Source organism: Panthera onca, chromosome B4, assembly GCF_046562875.1.
Source record: "Panthera onca isolate mPanOnc1 chromosome B4, mPanOnc1 haplotype 2, whole genome shotgun sequence".
NCBI classification, from domain to species: domain Eukaryota; kingdom Metazoa; phylum Chordata; class Mammalia; order Carnivora; family Felidae; genus Panthera; species Panthera onca.
In genome coordinates, this window is record NC_138345.1 from 24704390 (window position 1) to 24720787 (window position 16398).

The window sequence follows — 16398 nt, forward strand, 5'->3', positions numbered from 1 at the left end:
CCAGTGCATGTAAAAGTTATTTTTTTTTAATTTAAATTTTTTTAAATTTACATCCAAATTAGTTAGCATATAGTGCAACAGTGATTTCAGGAATAGATTCTTTAGTGCCCCTTACCCATTTAGCCCATCCCCCCTCCCACACTCCCTCCAATAACCCTCTGTTTGTTCTCCATATTTATGAGTTTCTTATGTTTTGTCCCCCTCCCTGTTTTTATATTATTTTTGTTTCCCTTCCCTTATGTTCATCTGTTTTGTCTCTTGAAATCCTCATGTGAGTGAAGTCATATGATATTTGTCTTTCTCAGACTAATTTCACTTAGCATAATACTTTCCAGTTCCATCCATGTAGTTGCAAATGGCAAGATTTCATAAAAGTTATGTTTACACTATAACCTATTTGTTGTGCAATAATAGTATTATGTCTAAAAGCAGTGTAATACCTTAATTAAAAATACTTTATTGTTAAAAAATGCTAACCATCATCTGTGCTTTCGATGAGTCATAATCTTTTTGCTGGCTGGAGGGTCTTGCTTCACTGTTGATTGCTGCTGACTAATCACAGTAGTGGCTGCTGAAGGTGGAGATGGCTGTGGCAAATCTTAAAATGAGACACAAGGAATGTTTGCTATATCGATGGACTCTTTTCGTGAATGATTTTTCTGTAACATGATACTATTTGATAGCATTTGACCCACTTAGAGCTTCTTTCAATATTGGACTGAATCCTCTCAAACCCTGCTGCTGCTTTATCAACTGAGTGTATCTTCATAGCATCTTCACCAGGTGAAGATTTCCATCTCAAGAAACCGCTTTCTTTGGTCATGCATGAGAAGCAGCTCATTTATGTCAGTTTGATCGTGAGATTGCAGCCCTTCACTGCCATCTTCAGGGTCCACTTCTAGTTCTCTTGTTATTTCCACCACATCTACACTTCCTCCGGTAAGTCTTAAACCCCTCAAAGTCAGCCATGAAGCTTGGAATCAATTTCTTCCAAACTCCGGTTAATGTTGATATTTTGACCTCTTCCTATGAAAATGTTCTGAGTGGCATCTAAAATGGTGAAGGTTTTCAGTTTACTTTGCCCAGGTCTGTAAGAGGAGTCGTGATCTATAAGCTATATAGTCTTCACAAAATGCATTTCTTAAATAATAAGACTTGAAAGTCCCAAATTGTTCCTGACCCATGGGCCACAGAATGGATGTTGTATTAGCAGACATGAAAGCATTAATCTAAATGGTATACTTCCAACAGAGCTCTTGGGTCACCAAGTACATTACCTGAGCAGTAATATTTTTAAAGGAATCGTGTTTTATGAAAAGTAGGTCTCTTAACAGGGGGCTTAGAGTATTCAGTAAACCCTACTGTAAATAGATGTACTGTCAAACAGGCTTCCTTCCATTCATAGAGCCCAGGCAGCATGAGTTTAGCACTATTCTTAAGGGCCTAGGATTTTCAGAATGGTAAGTAAGCACAGGCTTCAACTTAAAGTCTGCTACATTAGTTCCTAACAAGAGAGTCAGCCTGTCCTTCAAAGCTTTGAACCCAGGTGTTGACTTCCCCCCAGCTGTGAAAGTCCTAAATGGCATCTTAGAATAGAAGGCTGTTTCCTGTACGTTTAAAATCTATTTAGTGTAGCCACCTTCATTAGTTATCTGTCTTATTTAGATTTTCTGGATAATTTGCTGCAGCTTTTACTCAGTGTTTGCTGCTTCACCCTGCACTTTCTTGTTAACAAAAATGGCTTCTTAAACCTCATGAACCAACCTCTGCTAGCTTCAGACTTTTCTTCTGTAGCTTCCTCACCTGTTTCAGCCTTTATACAAATAAGTACATTTAGGGCGTTACTCTGGATTAGGCTTCGGCTGAAGGGGGAGTGTTGTGGTTGGTTTGATTTTGTATCTAGACCACTGAAACTTTCAGCAATGGGCTGTTTGGGTTTTTTATCATTTGTGTGTTCACTTGAATACCACTCAACTTTATTTTGCTTGCACAACTTGGCAAACTGATGCAAAAGGTTTATCTTTTAGGCTATCTTGGCTTTCAACATGCTTTCCTTACCAAGCTTAATCATGTCTAGATTTTGATTGAAAGTGACTTTTCCTTTCACTTGAACACTAAGATGTCATTATAGGGTTATTAATTGTCCTAATTTCGCTATTGTTGTGTCTCAGGGAATGGGGAAGCCCAAGGAGAGAGAAATGGGAAGGTCCCGTTGGTGGAGTAATCAGAACACACACAACAGTTATTGATTAAGCTCACGTCTTATATAGGTAGGATTTGTGATATCCCAAAACCATTATGCCATTAACATCAAAGATTACTAATCATAGATCACCATAACAAATATAATGAAAAAGTTTGAAGTATTGTGAGAATTACCAAAATGTGACACAGACATGAAGCGAGCAAATGCTGTTGGAAAAATGGCACCAAAGACTTGCTTGATGTAGTGCTGTTACAAACCTTAATTTATAAAAAATACAGTGTTTGCGAAGTATGTTAAGTTAAAGCACAATAAAATGAGATATGCCTGTATGGCATATGACACCAGCTGGGTGTCCAACAATTCAATTCTGAAACTACTTACCCAGTGTTAGTGCAGACCCCCAAAGTTAAAGGCTCAGCCCCACAAGACTGGTCCCATTTCAGATACCAGTCACAAGTCCCAGGCCATTCATACTTCTGATCTCCCAGCTATAAATCAGGGTTTCCCACAACCCCCTCCTCAGGTTTGATAATCTGCTAAAATAGCTCACAGAACTAAGAAACATACTTCACGTTTACTGGTCCATTATGAAAGACAAATGAACAGCCAGTTTATTAAGTACACAAGGGTACAGCCAGAAGGGTCCCAAGCAAAAGATGTGGAGTGGATTACTCTTCTTCAGGATGAATCTCTGCACTCCATCTCACTGTTCAAGAGCTTTTATAGAGATCAATCCCCAGCCTTCCCCTCCCAGAAGCTAGGGGGGTGGGGCTAAGAGTTCCCACCTTCTACTAATTATTAGGTCTTTCAAGTGGCCAGCCCAGCCCTGAGGCTATTTAAAGACCCTAGCCTAAATCACCTCATTAGCATAAATCCAGGAGTGATCCAAAGGGTTACCTTATGAATAGTAAGACACTATACCACACATGAAATTCCAAGGGTTTTAGGAGCTCCTGGCCAAGAAATGGGAACAAAGACCACTGCGAACTAAAATGTAAGTTCAAAGTGGCAAGCGATTTTTTCCTCTATTTTATTCTTTGATTTTTCTCTCTTTTACTTTATATAATTATTTAATGTAAAATTGTAAACAGAAGGAATTAGGGGTCCCTGGAAAAAGACAGACAAAGCTTTCTTTACGTAACGCTTCCTGGTCATCTTGTGAAAGAATTTAAGAACAGCCACTATCAGGCCAGGAGATAGCCTAATCATATCAAGGACGATAAGTCAGTGGCAAAACTCCCAGTGTTAGTTCAAAAGTGAAGACTGACCTGACTTATTTTTGAGGATCTCAACTCCTTTGAGCACTCAGATACTGGACCAACTGGAGCGAGAGAATTGATGATGCTGATCCCTTGCTGGCCCTTGTAACTCTGACCTGGACTCAATCACCTGAAGATGACTACTGCCCCAGTTCCATGATGTATTCCCCACTGCACAAGCTTGTCATGAATATGTATGAAACCCCAGCATAAAACTGCCCCGATTTTGTTATTCAGGGAGACACTGCTTTGGGAAAGATCCCTGGTGTGCTCCTTTACTTGTTCCAAGTAAAACCTTTCCTTTTCCTATTCTTTGGCATGGCTGTGTATTTTGGCTTGACATTACCAAGAGGCAAACCCCGTTCTGGGTAACAAAATGTTTACACAATACCTAGTATACATACTTTATATTTTTTCTCTATTTTATTCATATTGTATCCCAGTGCAACAATAATGCACACAGATGCCAAATAAAGATTTCTTGAGTGAATGAATAAATTAAATGGGTTCTTACCATATTGTCAGAATTGGTTGGAGAGAAACAGAGGAATAACATACAGATAAGTAAGTAGATTGTGTGTAAAAGTGTGTTAGATACTAAAAGTGTCAAGAAGAGAAAATGGAGCAGTGAAAGAGAATAAGGAATATTTTTTAGGGCAGGGTTCTTGAAATTTTAAGTAGGTTGGCTGTGGAAAAGACTCAAGAAAAGGTGACTTTTGAGTTAACTGAAGGAAGTCAGAGAGCAAGGTAGAATAAAAGCAATGCAAAGTCCTTGAAGTGAGGGCTTTGCTAGGTGTGTTCCAGAAACAGCAAGGAGGCCAGTATGTCTCGAGTAGAGAAGACGAAGGAGAACACTGTGGTAGATAAATTTGGAGAGGTAATAAAGAACGACAGAGGCTTTCTACATCCTAGTGCTTAGGACTTCTACTTGTATTGTAAGTGAGAAGAGAAGCCATTGGAGGGTTTGAGCAGAGGAGTGATGAGATCTAACTTTGTTTTTAATAGAGCAGATTCAGGGAGAGTAGGAGGGCTATTGCAAAATCCACATATAGATGATGGTGACTTAGAACAGGATGAGAACGGGATGGTGCAGTGAGGAAGTTAAGAATAAAAATCTGCTGTAGGTTTACTTTTTTCTAAGTCTGAAACATTTCATTATTTCTTTTATGGTGGTGTCATTTATTTAGCCCATTCCCTTAATGCTGGACAATTTTACCTTTCCACTGCTTTTTAAACATTTTGATGAAAATTGTCATCTGTGCACAAACAAGCACTTTTCACATTATTTCCTTAGAATAAATTATTAGAAATTAGATTGATGGGAAATTATATGTGTTTGTTTTTTAAATATTTTTGATTCATATAGCCAGAATGCTGTCTTGGAAGAATTACCAGTTTTCTTTCCACCAGCAATAAATCTGAGTATTTACATCTTTTAATATATTGTTCTGATCTACAGTGTATGTTTAACTTTTTACAAATCCCAGATCCTGACAATAAGGAGAATTTTTCTTGTTTCATTTTAAAAAGCACACTACTCAATTTCAACTTTTATCTTCTCTTAGGTTACAGTTCCTCTGAGTCATCTCATCAATGCCTTCCATTCACCAAAAAACACACCTATTTCTCTCAGTGCATCAGCTTCACAAAACCAGCATCGAGATGTAGTTCCTGAGCATGAGTCTCCTGGCAATGAGGTAATAGTTTTTACCCTGATTGTATGAGAAACAGCTTTTTTGATTTAGTATGTTGTAAACATGCCTGAAATGTCTACGTTTAGGCATTTGTAACAAGGTGATTTCTGTCTTCAGCTTAATCTCCTTTATGAATAAAGATGTCTAATTCTGGTTTTATTGTACATATGGAAAAGTTATGTTGTCCTATTCTTTACCATTTAATTTATTAAAAATTTCATGTGGCAGGGGTACCTACCTTGCTTAGTTGGAAGAGCGTGTGATTCTTAATCTTAGGGTTGTAAGTTCGAGTCCCGTGTTGGACATGGAGCCTACTTTAAAAAAAACAAAATCATGGGGCACCTGGGTGGCTCTGTCAGTTAAGGGTCCAACTTCAGCTCAGGTCATGATCTCAGGGTTCATGGGTTTGGGCCCCACATTGGACTCTGTGCTGACAGCTGAGCCTGGAGTCTGCTTTGAAATCTCTCTCTCTCTCTCTCTCTCTCTCTCTCTCTTTCTCTCTCTCTCTCTCTCTCTGTCTTTCAAAAATAAAATAAAACATTAAAAAAAGAAATTCATGTGGAAGTGTATTTGGTATTCACTTCCTAGATTGCTAATTGTGTGATACCATTTAGATATTTTGTGTTGCTCCAGCGGTAGTAGTGAACCCACAGTTAACTGACCGTAATTGCCTCCCAAGTCTCAACGAAGGTAGAATAGTAAGAAGTTACCATCTGCTGCCTTACAGGAGGTTTCAGTGTAATTGAACGGTTAGAATACAGGGACCTGAAAGTGCAATGTATAAGCTATGAAACTACTTTTCAGTGTTCAGAGAATTATAAAATCAGTGTTTCCTAGGATACAGGGAATTCCCAGCCGAGAAACCTTTGTGTTCACAAGGTTTATTAATAAGGTAGGTGCATGTAGTTCTGAATACATTTTTCACAGAAAACATACTCTGTAGTTAAATTTCCTAAAAACCTTTTTAATTCGTAAATAACTTATGTTCTTAGTCCTGCTATCAGAGGCTGTGGCAAAGGGCAGATAAAATGTTCACTCTTGGAAGGGGCGGGGGGGGGGGGGGTGTGGGAATCAGTCTTAAGATAAAATTTTAATTAGATGAAAAATTTGTCTTCAACATCTTTATGCTTTCCTTTTATAATATTTACCTAATTCCTATTGCTTCTTCTAGGGAGTCCATTGTCTTTTCTACTGTGGTGATACCCTTCTCCTAAATTACAGTCCCAGAGAGCCTGCCTGATGAAAATACCACATGTATCAAAATTGCTGCATATAGCAATATTATGTTCATTTTAGAAATTTTGGAAAATACTGTGTAGGTAGAAGAAATAAAATTCACCTATGATCCTGTTCCCCAGAGATAATGCTGTTAACATTTTGTATTTATATCTCATGTCTCTTCTCTTGTACTTTTTTATTTTATAATTGGATCATACTGCATATGCTGATTTAGATACTGCTTTGTTAATTTATTAGTCATTATGAACTTGTTATGCCATACATTTTTTGTATTTTTAAATGACTTCAGAACGTTCATTGTATGATATCCCATTATTGGATATTGTTCCCAATTTTTTGTTGCTATAAACATTACAACTTTTACTGTTTGTGTTGCTAAATCTTTGACTATTTCATTAAGTGAAATTGCTAGGTCAGGGGCTTAAAAAGTAGCTAAATTCTGGAAGCCAATGTTGAGGTTATGAGTAATGGTCTCAGATATAGAATTGGCTTCTTAATCTCTGATACGCCCTCATTAATCCTATTGTTCATCTTTAGTGAGCTTTATTACTGTACAGAACCCGTTTTCTTTCTCCTTAAGCATCCTATCTCATCTCTAATTTCATCTCTACCTTTGCTGTGCAATTGGCTTTGCTTTCATCAAGTCTTGTTCATCCAGATATACACTCTACAATGCAGGTATTAGAACCTTCCTTTCAACTTCCTTCAAGCTACTGACTTATTTTCCCTTTGCTTTCAGACTTCTTGAAATAGCAGTCTGAACATGTAACTACTTGCTAAACTTATATTCACACTGTATCTCATCATAATTTGGCTACTACTTGTACCATTTTACAGACTTTGCTAAAGTCAGTTGATTTCCTTTGTGCCAAATGTAGGCCTCTAAAAAAAATCTGTATCTTATTCAACTTTTCCTGAGCATTTGATCTTACTGAACATTTACTGCTTTCAAAATACTCCTGGGGCGCCTGGGTGGCTCAGTCAGTTAAGTCTCCCGACTATTGATTTCCACTCAGGTCATGATCTCAGGATTCATGAGATTGAGTCACGCAGAGGCTGCTTGGGATTCTCCTTCCCTCAAAGATTCGAAATACTCCCTTGAATTGAGTGATGTTGCATTGATGATGGTGTTTTCTCTTTCTGTTTTGCTGGCTTGTCTTTTTTTGCCAGCCCCTTAAATATTTGGCGTGCATTTATCCTTGATCTAATTTTTGTTACGCACGTTCTTCTAAGTTATGTTACCCGTTTTCATATCTTCACCTAACATCTAGATCTATATACTTAAATATATGCTGATGACTCCCAAATATATCTCCAACCCCAAATTCTCTTTAAATCTTTGAAGTAATTTATTTAGTGCTTTGTTAAAATAACCCCCCCTCCCCCCCGGAGAATTTCAGGGATCTCAAAACTAAGATGTCCAGAACTCAGCTACTCTCAAATTCTAGTATATTTGAGATTACAGTGGATTTAGCGCCTTTTTGTCAGGGATTCCAACCAGGAAAGAGAAACCACATAGTCAATTGAGCAGTAAAAGTTTAATGTAAAAAATTAGTGTAATTTTGTAGTTTAATATTTTTAAAACCCTATTTTTATATGGGATGGGAGTAACTAGGGGTTGGCTAATAATAAGTAAACTCTAAAATATACAGGACAAGCAGATTTAAGGTGTGGCTAATACTCCTAGGACTGAGATAGAGCATCATGGGAAGAGTTCTCCACCCACAGGCTGCTCTCCTGACCTTGTTGGAAGAGGGCATAGCCTTGGCTCACTGAATGGCAGAGAAGTCACTGGTGTCATGCTAGCTGCACTTGATGGAAGTTGCCATCTAGGCAGGGAAAGCTGTTCATGGGGATGTCTCTTACTGAAAAAGCTGCAAGGTACTGTACTGCTGGCCACTGTTTACTGTAGGAGCCAAGTTTTGGAGAATCTATACAAGTGGCCGCCAGATGCTAGAGAAACAATGGGTGTTACAGACAGGAGCCTGCTAATGAGCACACTGGAACCAGGGACAAAAACACTCTTAAGTGTCTCCAGTGGTCTCTACTGACAAAGCTTCACATTGTCCCAGATGGCAAAGAAGAAATATTTAAAGAGCCCAGATCATTGTTCATGGAGCCGAAAAAGGATGAAGAGGAGTTAGGAGACAGTAAAATGATAACTAGCACATCCATCCAGAACCCTTCTCCCTCTCAGTCATTATACTTCATTGGTTTCTCCAAGTATCTATTATTTATGATTGTTATTTCCATCTTTAGTTAGAGCTTGGTTCAGGCACATACCATTTTTCTCTTGTTCCATCAGCCTTTCTTCAATTCTTTTCTCCATCAGCCTTTTCTTACCCAGTTTATTATCTTTATCTTCTATTTTCTTGGTATAAAACAAACTAATCATATTAGCTATGGAATTAAATTCAGACAAGGCTCTTTACAACTTGACCATAACCTGCCTGTCTTCCTTCCTTCCTTCCTCTCTTTCTCTTTCTCTTTTTCTTTTTTCTTTTTTTTTTTTCTTAACAAGATTTTAAGTGCAGCCCTGAGATCAACAGTTACATGCTCCACCAACTGAGCCAGCCAGGTGCCCATAGCCCATCTTTGTAGTTCATTCTTCCATCACTGATCTTTGGACTACACCCAAACATCCAGGCCCTTTTATGGTAGTTTGTTTGCCCTTTACCCCAAGACTCACCATCATTTTGCAAATTAGGTGTTAACCTCAGTGAAGCTTATCTGACTTAGGAAATTGGTTACTCTGTGTTTTCTTACTACTTTTTGTTTTAAAAATCTCTGTAAAGCAGTTACTATGTTTATGATAATTGCTATGTTTATATGCATCTTATTTCTCCTTACATTCCAGGGACCTGACAGCCAATAAGTAAGGGAAATAATTTTAAGTTTAGAATCTCCACTTCCCTTTTGAAGTCTTTGTATTGTAAATAGACTTTTTGGCTTCCTGTTTTTTAAAAGGTGACTTTTGAAAAGTAGCTTTTGAGTATTGTAGTCCTTTTGTTTTCATTGTAATAATATCCTTTATGTTGTATAGCTTTTAGTAGTTTAAAGAGCACTTTTTTTTTAAGTTAATTTTTGAGAGAGCAGGCGTGGACATGTGAGCAGGGAAGAGGCAGAGAGAGAGAGAATTGCAAGCAGGCTCCATGCTGTCAGTGCAAAGCCTGATGCAGGGCTCGATCTCACGAACTATGAGATCATGACCTGAGCTGAAATCAAGAGTTGGATGCTTAACAGATGGAGAACAGACACATAAGAAAATGCTCAACATCACTCATCATCAGGGAAATACAAATCAAAACCACAATGAGATACCACCTCACACCTGTCAGAATGGCTAACATTAACAACTCAGGCAACAACAGATGTTGGCAAGGGTGTGGAGAAAAAGGATCTCTTTTGCCCTGCTGGTGGGAAGGCAAACTGTTGCAGCCACTCTGGAAAACAGTATGGAGGTTCCTCAAAAAATTAAAAATAGAACTACTCTACGACCCAGAGATTGCACTACTAGGTATTTAACCAAGAGATACAGGTGTGCTGTTTCAAAGGGGCACACACACCCTAATGTTTATAGCTGTGCTGTTGACAATAGCCAAACTATGGAAAGAGCTCAAACGTTCATTAACGGATGAATGGATAAAGAAGATGAAGAAGATGTGGTGTGTGTGTGTGTGTGTGTGCGTGCGTGCGTGCGCGCGCGCGCGCGCGCGCACACACACTGGAGTATTACTTGGCAATCAAAAAGAATGAAATCTTGCCATTTGCAACGACGTGGATAGAACTGGAGGGTTATTATGCTAAGCAAAATTAGTCAGGGACAAATATATGACTTCACCCATATGAGGAATTTAAGATACTAAAGAGATGAACATAAGGGAAGGGAAGCAAAAAGAATATAAAAACAGGGAGGGGGACAAAACCTAAGAGACTCTTAAATATAGAGAGCAAACAGAGGGTTGCTGGCTGGCTTGTGGGAGGGGGGATGAGCTAAATGGGTAAGGGGCACTAAGGAATCTACTCCTGAAATCATTGTTGCCCTGTATGCTAACTAACTTGTATGTAAATTAAACAATTAAAAAAAAAAAGAGTTGGATGCTGAACTGGCTGAGCCACTCAGGGGCCCCAGTAGTTTATAAAGAGCACGTTTAAATATTTTCCTTCATCATGCCTTTGACTATCTTCCTATGTATGTTAGGATATGTCAGATGACCAAGGCATGATCTTTTCTGTTCATCCATACCATCTTGTGAAGTAGGCATATTTTATCGTCATTTTACTAATGAGGAAATGGATTCTAAGAATATGAATGACTTGTCAGGGCGCCTGGGTGGCTCAGTTGGTTAAGCATCCAACCTTGGCTCAGGTCATGATCTCTCAGTTCGTGAGTTCAAGCCCCGACTTGGGCTCTGTGACAGCTCAGAGCCTGAAGCCTGCTTCAGATTCTGTGTCTTCCTCTCTCTTTGCCGCTCTCCCACTCGTGCGCTGTATGTCTCTCTCTCAAAAATAAACATGAAAAAAAATTAAAAAGGAATATGAATGACTTGTCACACAGCTAGTAAGTGACAAACCCCTGGACATCAATCCAGAGCTATAGAATCCATCGATCTAACTTTATTTTTTGTGCATGCAACTTTATGTATCTAACTTCACCTCAGTCATCAGAAGCTGATACTTGGGCTATTTATTTTTGCTTTCCTTGCTTGAACTTTCAGGTGTCTGAGGCTTGTAATTGTTACTTGTCTTTAATGTCTGCTTGACAGTTTCCATGGACAAGAAAATAACTCCTATCCAATCTGTAGTTAGTTTAGAACTGTTGTAATGTGACTTTATTTTCTTGCCTGGTTTTCATACATTTTTCACTTTGTTCATTGCCCCTCCTTATTAGAAGTTAGATATGGGTAACTATAGAACTTCTCAGTTCGAAGAAGGATCTCGGCAATGAGGCCAGAGGAGTGAGATGTCCTCTGGTAACGGCATCCTCTTTTTTTTTTTTAATCAAATGGACTTTTGTTTATTAGAGACTGGAGGAGGCTTTAAATGTCCATAACTTCACAATACTATTGGAAATGTGATATTTTTAACCTTTGTCAAACTTCCTGTGACTGACCTCCCTAAAGCTAGAACTATAAAAATATTTGTACCGATTTAGTTTTTAAATATGAGAAAAGAGGAATCAATATATTTGTTACATTTAAAAAATTCATATTATTTCAACTGATAAGAACTCTTTGGTTAAATATGTTGATGATAATGCAGTCTTGGTTGACTCAATCCTTTACAGCCTGTACTTAATTTAAGAGACCTTGGATTATCTGAATTAAAAATTGGACAGATTGATCAACTGGTAGACCATCTACTTCCTGGATTTTGTAAAGGCAAGAGCGTTTCTTCCCATTGGCATACGTCTCATGTCTCTGCACAGTCCTTCTTTGAAAATAAATATGGTAAGTTAGTCTATTTTTTGTTCCAATTTAAGTAAGTGGTCGTAGTTATTAATAATTTAACAGGTAGCATTTATTCATTTTTAAAGTTGTTTATTTATTTATTTTGAGAGAGTCAGAGTGTGAACAGGGGAGGGGCGGGGGAGAGAATACCAAGCAGACTCCACGCTGTTAGTGCAGAGTCCTATGCAGGGCTCCAACCCATGAAACCGTGAGATCATGACCTGAGCAGAAACCGAGAGTAGGACACTTAACTGACTAAGCCACCCAAGCGCCCAACAGATAGCATTTGTTAATGTTTACTGTGTGTCAAGTTCTTTCCTGAATTCATTTGTTTGTTCTTTCTTTTATAACTTTTCATACTGGAATAATTTTAGATTTATAGAAAATCTGCAAAAGAGTACTGAGTTTCTATATATCCTTCAACTGCCTTCCCCTAATGTTAACTGCTTACTTAACCATGGTGCATTTGTCAAAACTGAGAAATGAACATTGGTACGGTACTTTTAACTATAGACTGTATTTAGACTTTACCAAATAAAGTTTAATTTTACTAAATTACTGGTTTTTCCATTAGGGTTCTTTATTTGTCCCAAGATGTAATATAGCATACAAAACAGATTTTAGAATAGTGGAGTATTGTTTTAATTTTAGGTGACAAACCTTTACTGGATTCCAGGTACTGTACTAATTTCTGAGAATACATTGAAGAAATAGTCCTGGTCCCTTTATTTTATAGAATGTCTGTATATTTTCTTATTTAAATCTTGTAACAATCTGTTATTATAATGAGTGGGTAGTTTGTTAAAAGGATTTCCACTTCATAAATTTCTTTTTGGTTGATACTTGAACAGTGAATGTTAGACCTTATCAAAATACTTGTTTAGGGTCACCTGGATGGCTCAGTTGGTTAAGCATCTGACTCTTGACTTCAGCTCAGGTCATGATCTCAGTGTTCATGAGATTGAGCCCCATGTCGGGCTCTGTGCTGACAACGTGGAGCCTACTTGGTATTCATATTCTCCTTCTCTCTCTCTCTCTCTCTCCCTCTCCCTCTCCCTCCCTCCCTCCCTCCCTCCCTCCCCACCCGCCCCTCTCTGCCCGTCCCTGCTCTGTTCCCTCTTTCTATCAAAATAAATTTTAAAAACTTGAAAAAAATACTTGTTTGGTATTTTAAAAACTTGAAAAAAAATACTTGTTTTATATTGATGAAAGAACATGTTTTTAAAAATCAGTACAAATTATAACACAAAAGTGCAGGTTTAAATAGTTTTGTGATAAAGGATTGATTTGAAGCTGTACATTGTATAATGTAATTAAGTAATTCATTTACTAATTTTTCGTTGTTTTGCCTTTATTTCATATAAGAGTTGTGAGAAAAAGGTGAAGTTTTGGAGCCTGGGGGCTTGGACTAACAATCTATCCTACCTCCTTCCTGAGAGAAGTCTTGAAGCTTAGTGGTTAAGGGTGAGGAGTAGACCAGGATCAAACTCAATCCTGAGACTGAGGAGCTGTGGGATTTCCCTTATTCCTCTAAACTGCTGTTTTCTCATGTGAAGCCTGGGGAAAAACTCCTTATCTCACTGTGTAGGATCAAATGAAATAATGAAAGTAGTTTACTTAGCCCAAACTACTTTATTCCTTGGCCCATAGTAAGTGTCCAGTAGAGTTAAATTTTTGTTGCCATCATAGATGTATAGTAGTAGTATTATTACTATTGCTCTTTTGGCCTGTGTATTTACATTTCCTTTTAAAGTTGTGCCTCTTCCTGCCAGCTGTTTCTTGGCTTAGGCAGACAGAGGTATTAAGAAGGAGTTTGTTGATGTGACTATAGGATTCCTAGAAAAATCCCTGAACTCTTAATTGGGATATCGGGGTAGATAAGAATCTGTTTCAATCGATGCTGTTTACTTTTTCCCTAGGCTCATGGATGTTAAGTAGGATGGGGCCCATTAGTCAACAGTAGGAGTTCCAAGGATCGCCAGAGTTTATGGCTCCCAGCTGTGGAAGGAACTGTCTTTGTACCCAGTGACCTGAAGCTTTGAGAGAGAAAGATTACTGTGCTTCTGGTTTACAGTGTTTACTCATCACATTATTCATCTGAGTGTTTGAAATTGTCTCTAGGAAATAGCAGTTCTTTTCTCTACGTGCTTTTGACTAACAGTAACTTTAGCTAAACATACATACCTTTTCCCTTTTGGTTTGAATTTAATTTTATTGGCAGCCAGGGTCATCTACCAGATAAAAAAGATAATCTAAGGGACAAGTGATAGACAGGATAGTGATGAAGAACTGTAATTAGATTAGTAGTGCTCTTAGAAACTCATACAAGCAGAGCCATATGAACAAATAAAAGGCTAAACTCATATTTTTATATTTCTAATATTTGGTAAAATTACTATAGTTCATGACTTCTTTTAGCTTGGTAACTAGAAAATTTGCTTTTTTCAATTTTCCTCCAGGTTACTTAGATATGTTTAGTACTTTACGTTCCTCTTGCCTGTATAGACAACATTCAAGAACTCTTAAAAGTATTTGTTCAGATCTTCAGTACTGGCCAGGTATGAAGCACCTGTATTTATTTTGAAAAACATAGTAGATTATTCAATGGATTCTGATTTGTCTTTCTTAATCATATTAATGTTTGTAAGCATTCATTTGTAGCTCACAATAAACTGATAGAGTGTTTGGAATCAGTTAATTTGGGTATGTCCAGTATTTTTAATCTGGAAAATACATAATAGCTGAATTTTTTTTTTTTTTTTTTTTTTTCAACCTTTTTTATTTATTTTTGGGACAGAGAGAGACAGAGCATGAACGGGGGAGGGGCAGAGAGAGAGGGAGACACAGAATCGGAAACAGGTTCCAGGCTCCGAGCCATCAGCCCAGAGCCTGACGCGGGGCTCGAACTCACGGACCGCGAGATCGTGACCTGGCTGAAGTCGGACGCTTAACCGACTGCGCCACCCAGGCGCCCCAATAATAGCTGAATTTTTAATGTGAGTGATAAGTGCCACAATAAATCAACCTCTAGGGAACTTATCTACAGCTTTAAAATAATTAATAAGCACATTTGTTTACTTCCATATTTTTAAAATTTCATTTTCAAAATTGTTTCAATCCGTTACAATGACAAAAAAATTTAATGAGGAAAAAATCAGGGCAGCAGCAGAGGGGTTTCGTCCGTGGACCAGAAATTTGAGGACTTTCCATAGGATATAAAATAGATGACCTCACATTGATAGCAAAATCAAATATGCATGTATTTATATTGATTTAATACCAGACACTAGTGGTTAAGTGTCAGATGACAGTGATAATTATAAATAAAAACAACATATGTTACCTACCTTCATGGAACTTAGAATAGAGTGACACGAAATAGGTGTGTGCTGTTATTTCTAGTAGAACTTAGGAAAAACCTCAATTTCCAAGTCAGTAATTGTGGGCTCTGGGATGATTCATAAAAAGTTGAATCGAAAGATTCCCCAAAATGGGCCAGTCCCAGAAAGGGCTTGCAACTTTTAGGCTATAATTGGCAAAAGACACTTTTGTAATAAAGGGTGTGTGTGTGTGTGTGTGTGTGTGTGTGTGTGTGTAGAGAAGTCTGTCTCTGAAGATTGTGTTTGAGCATTGATGCCAAGGAGAGAAATAATGGACTTGAGTCATGCACTAAGGGTATCCTGCTCATTCATTAAAAGTCCATGTTTCATAGTATAAAGGCATTTACCACCTTGGTAGTTTTAAGAAGACCTCTATTTACAATCAGTACCAATCACTGTATTCCCTTTACAATTACAAATGGATCAGCAAGAATCTCCACATGTTTGAGGAAAACTTATAGCATGAAAGAGATACCAAGTAGGGCACAGAGACCAGTAATCCTCTGAAGAAATGGTTAATGCAAAAGACAGAAGAATACTTAAGAAGGATGATACATTTTTTAAATATTCATGGAAGACTTCTAAAAACTGAGCATGTATTAAAGTATGAAAAAATATCTTAATAAATTTTCAAAAAGTTAGTAACTCACAGGTCAGGTTCTTTGATCATATGATAAAATGGAAATCATATAACAGGATACCTTAAAAAGTTCCTAAAACAAAATTTCCTAACTATGGAAATTTAAAAATACTTTTCTAAATGTCTTGTGGCTAAAGGGAAAGAAAAACAAATTATAGACAATTAGTAATGAACCACAAGGAAAATCAACATACCAAAATCTTTTGAGTTGAAGACCTATTGATGCTGAGTGCATCGTATAATTTATTAGGAAATAAGAAAGATGGAAACTAAATTGATGAAGCAATCATTCTGAGAATTTCTTTAAACGAATGTGAGAAATTGAAAAGTATAAAACATGAAATGAATACAACATCCAGGGGGTTTTAATTAAATGAAGAACAAATTTAATTTGAGGGAAAAAAAAGAATGGTCTGATTAAAAACAATGAGAAAATAATGTTAGAAGTGAAAAGTGGTAACAGCCACAGATAATGAAGATTTTAAACTTTTAAGAGTGTGTATAAATAAAAATATGTTGAAAAAATATCC

The 16398-nt window shown here is 37.5% G+C and overlaps 1 protein-coding gene across 1 annotated transcript in view; it reads left to right on the forward strand.

Annotated features, from left to right (window-relative positions):
* YME1L1 (YME1 like 1 ATPase) overlaps positions 1-16398 on the forward strand; it is a 53178-nt gene that overhangs the window by 4051 nt on the left and 32729 nt on the right. The window contains exons 2-4 of the mRNA XM_078450330.2: positions 5031-5162; positions 11686-11848; positions 14308-14406. Of these exons, the coding sequence (XP_078306456.1) occupies positions 5031-5162; positions 11686-11848; positions 14308-14406 (394 nt within the window). The remainder of the gene's footprint in view (positions 1-5030; positions 5163-11685; positions 11849-14307; positions 14407-16398) is intronic.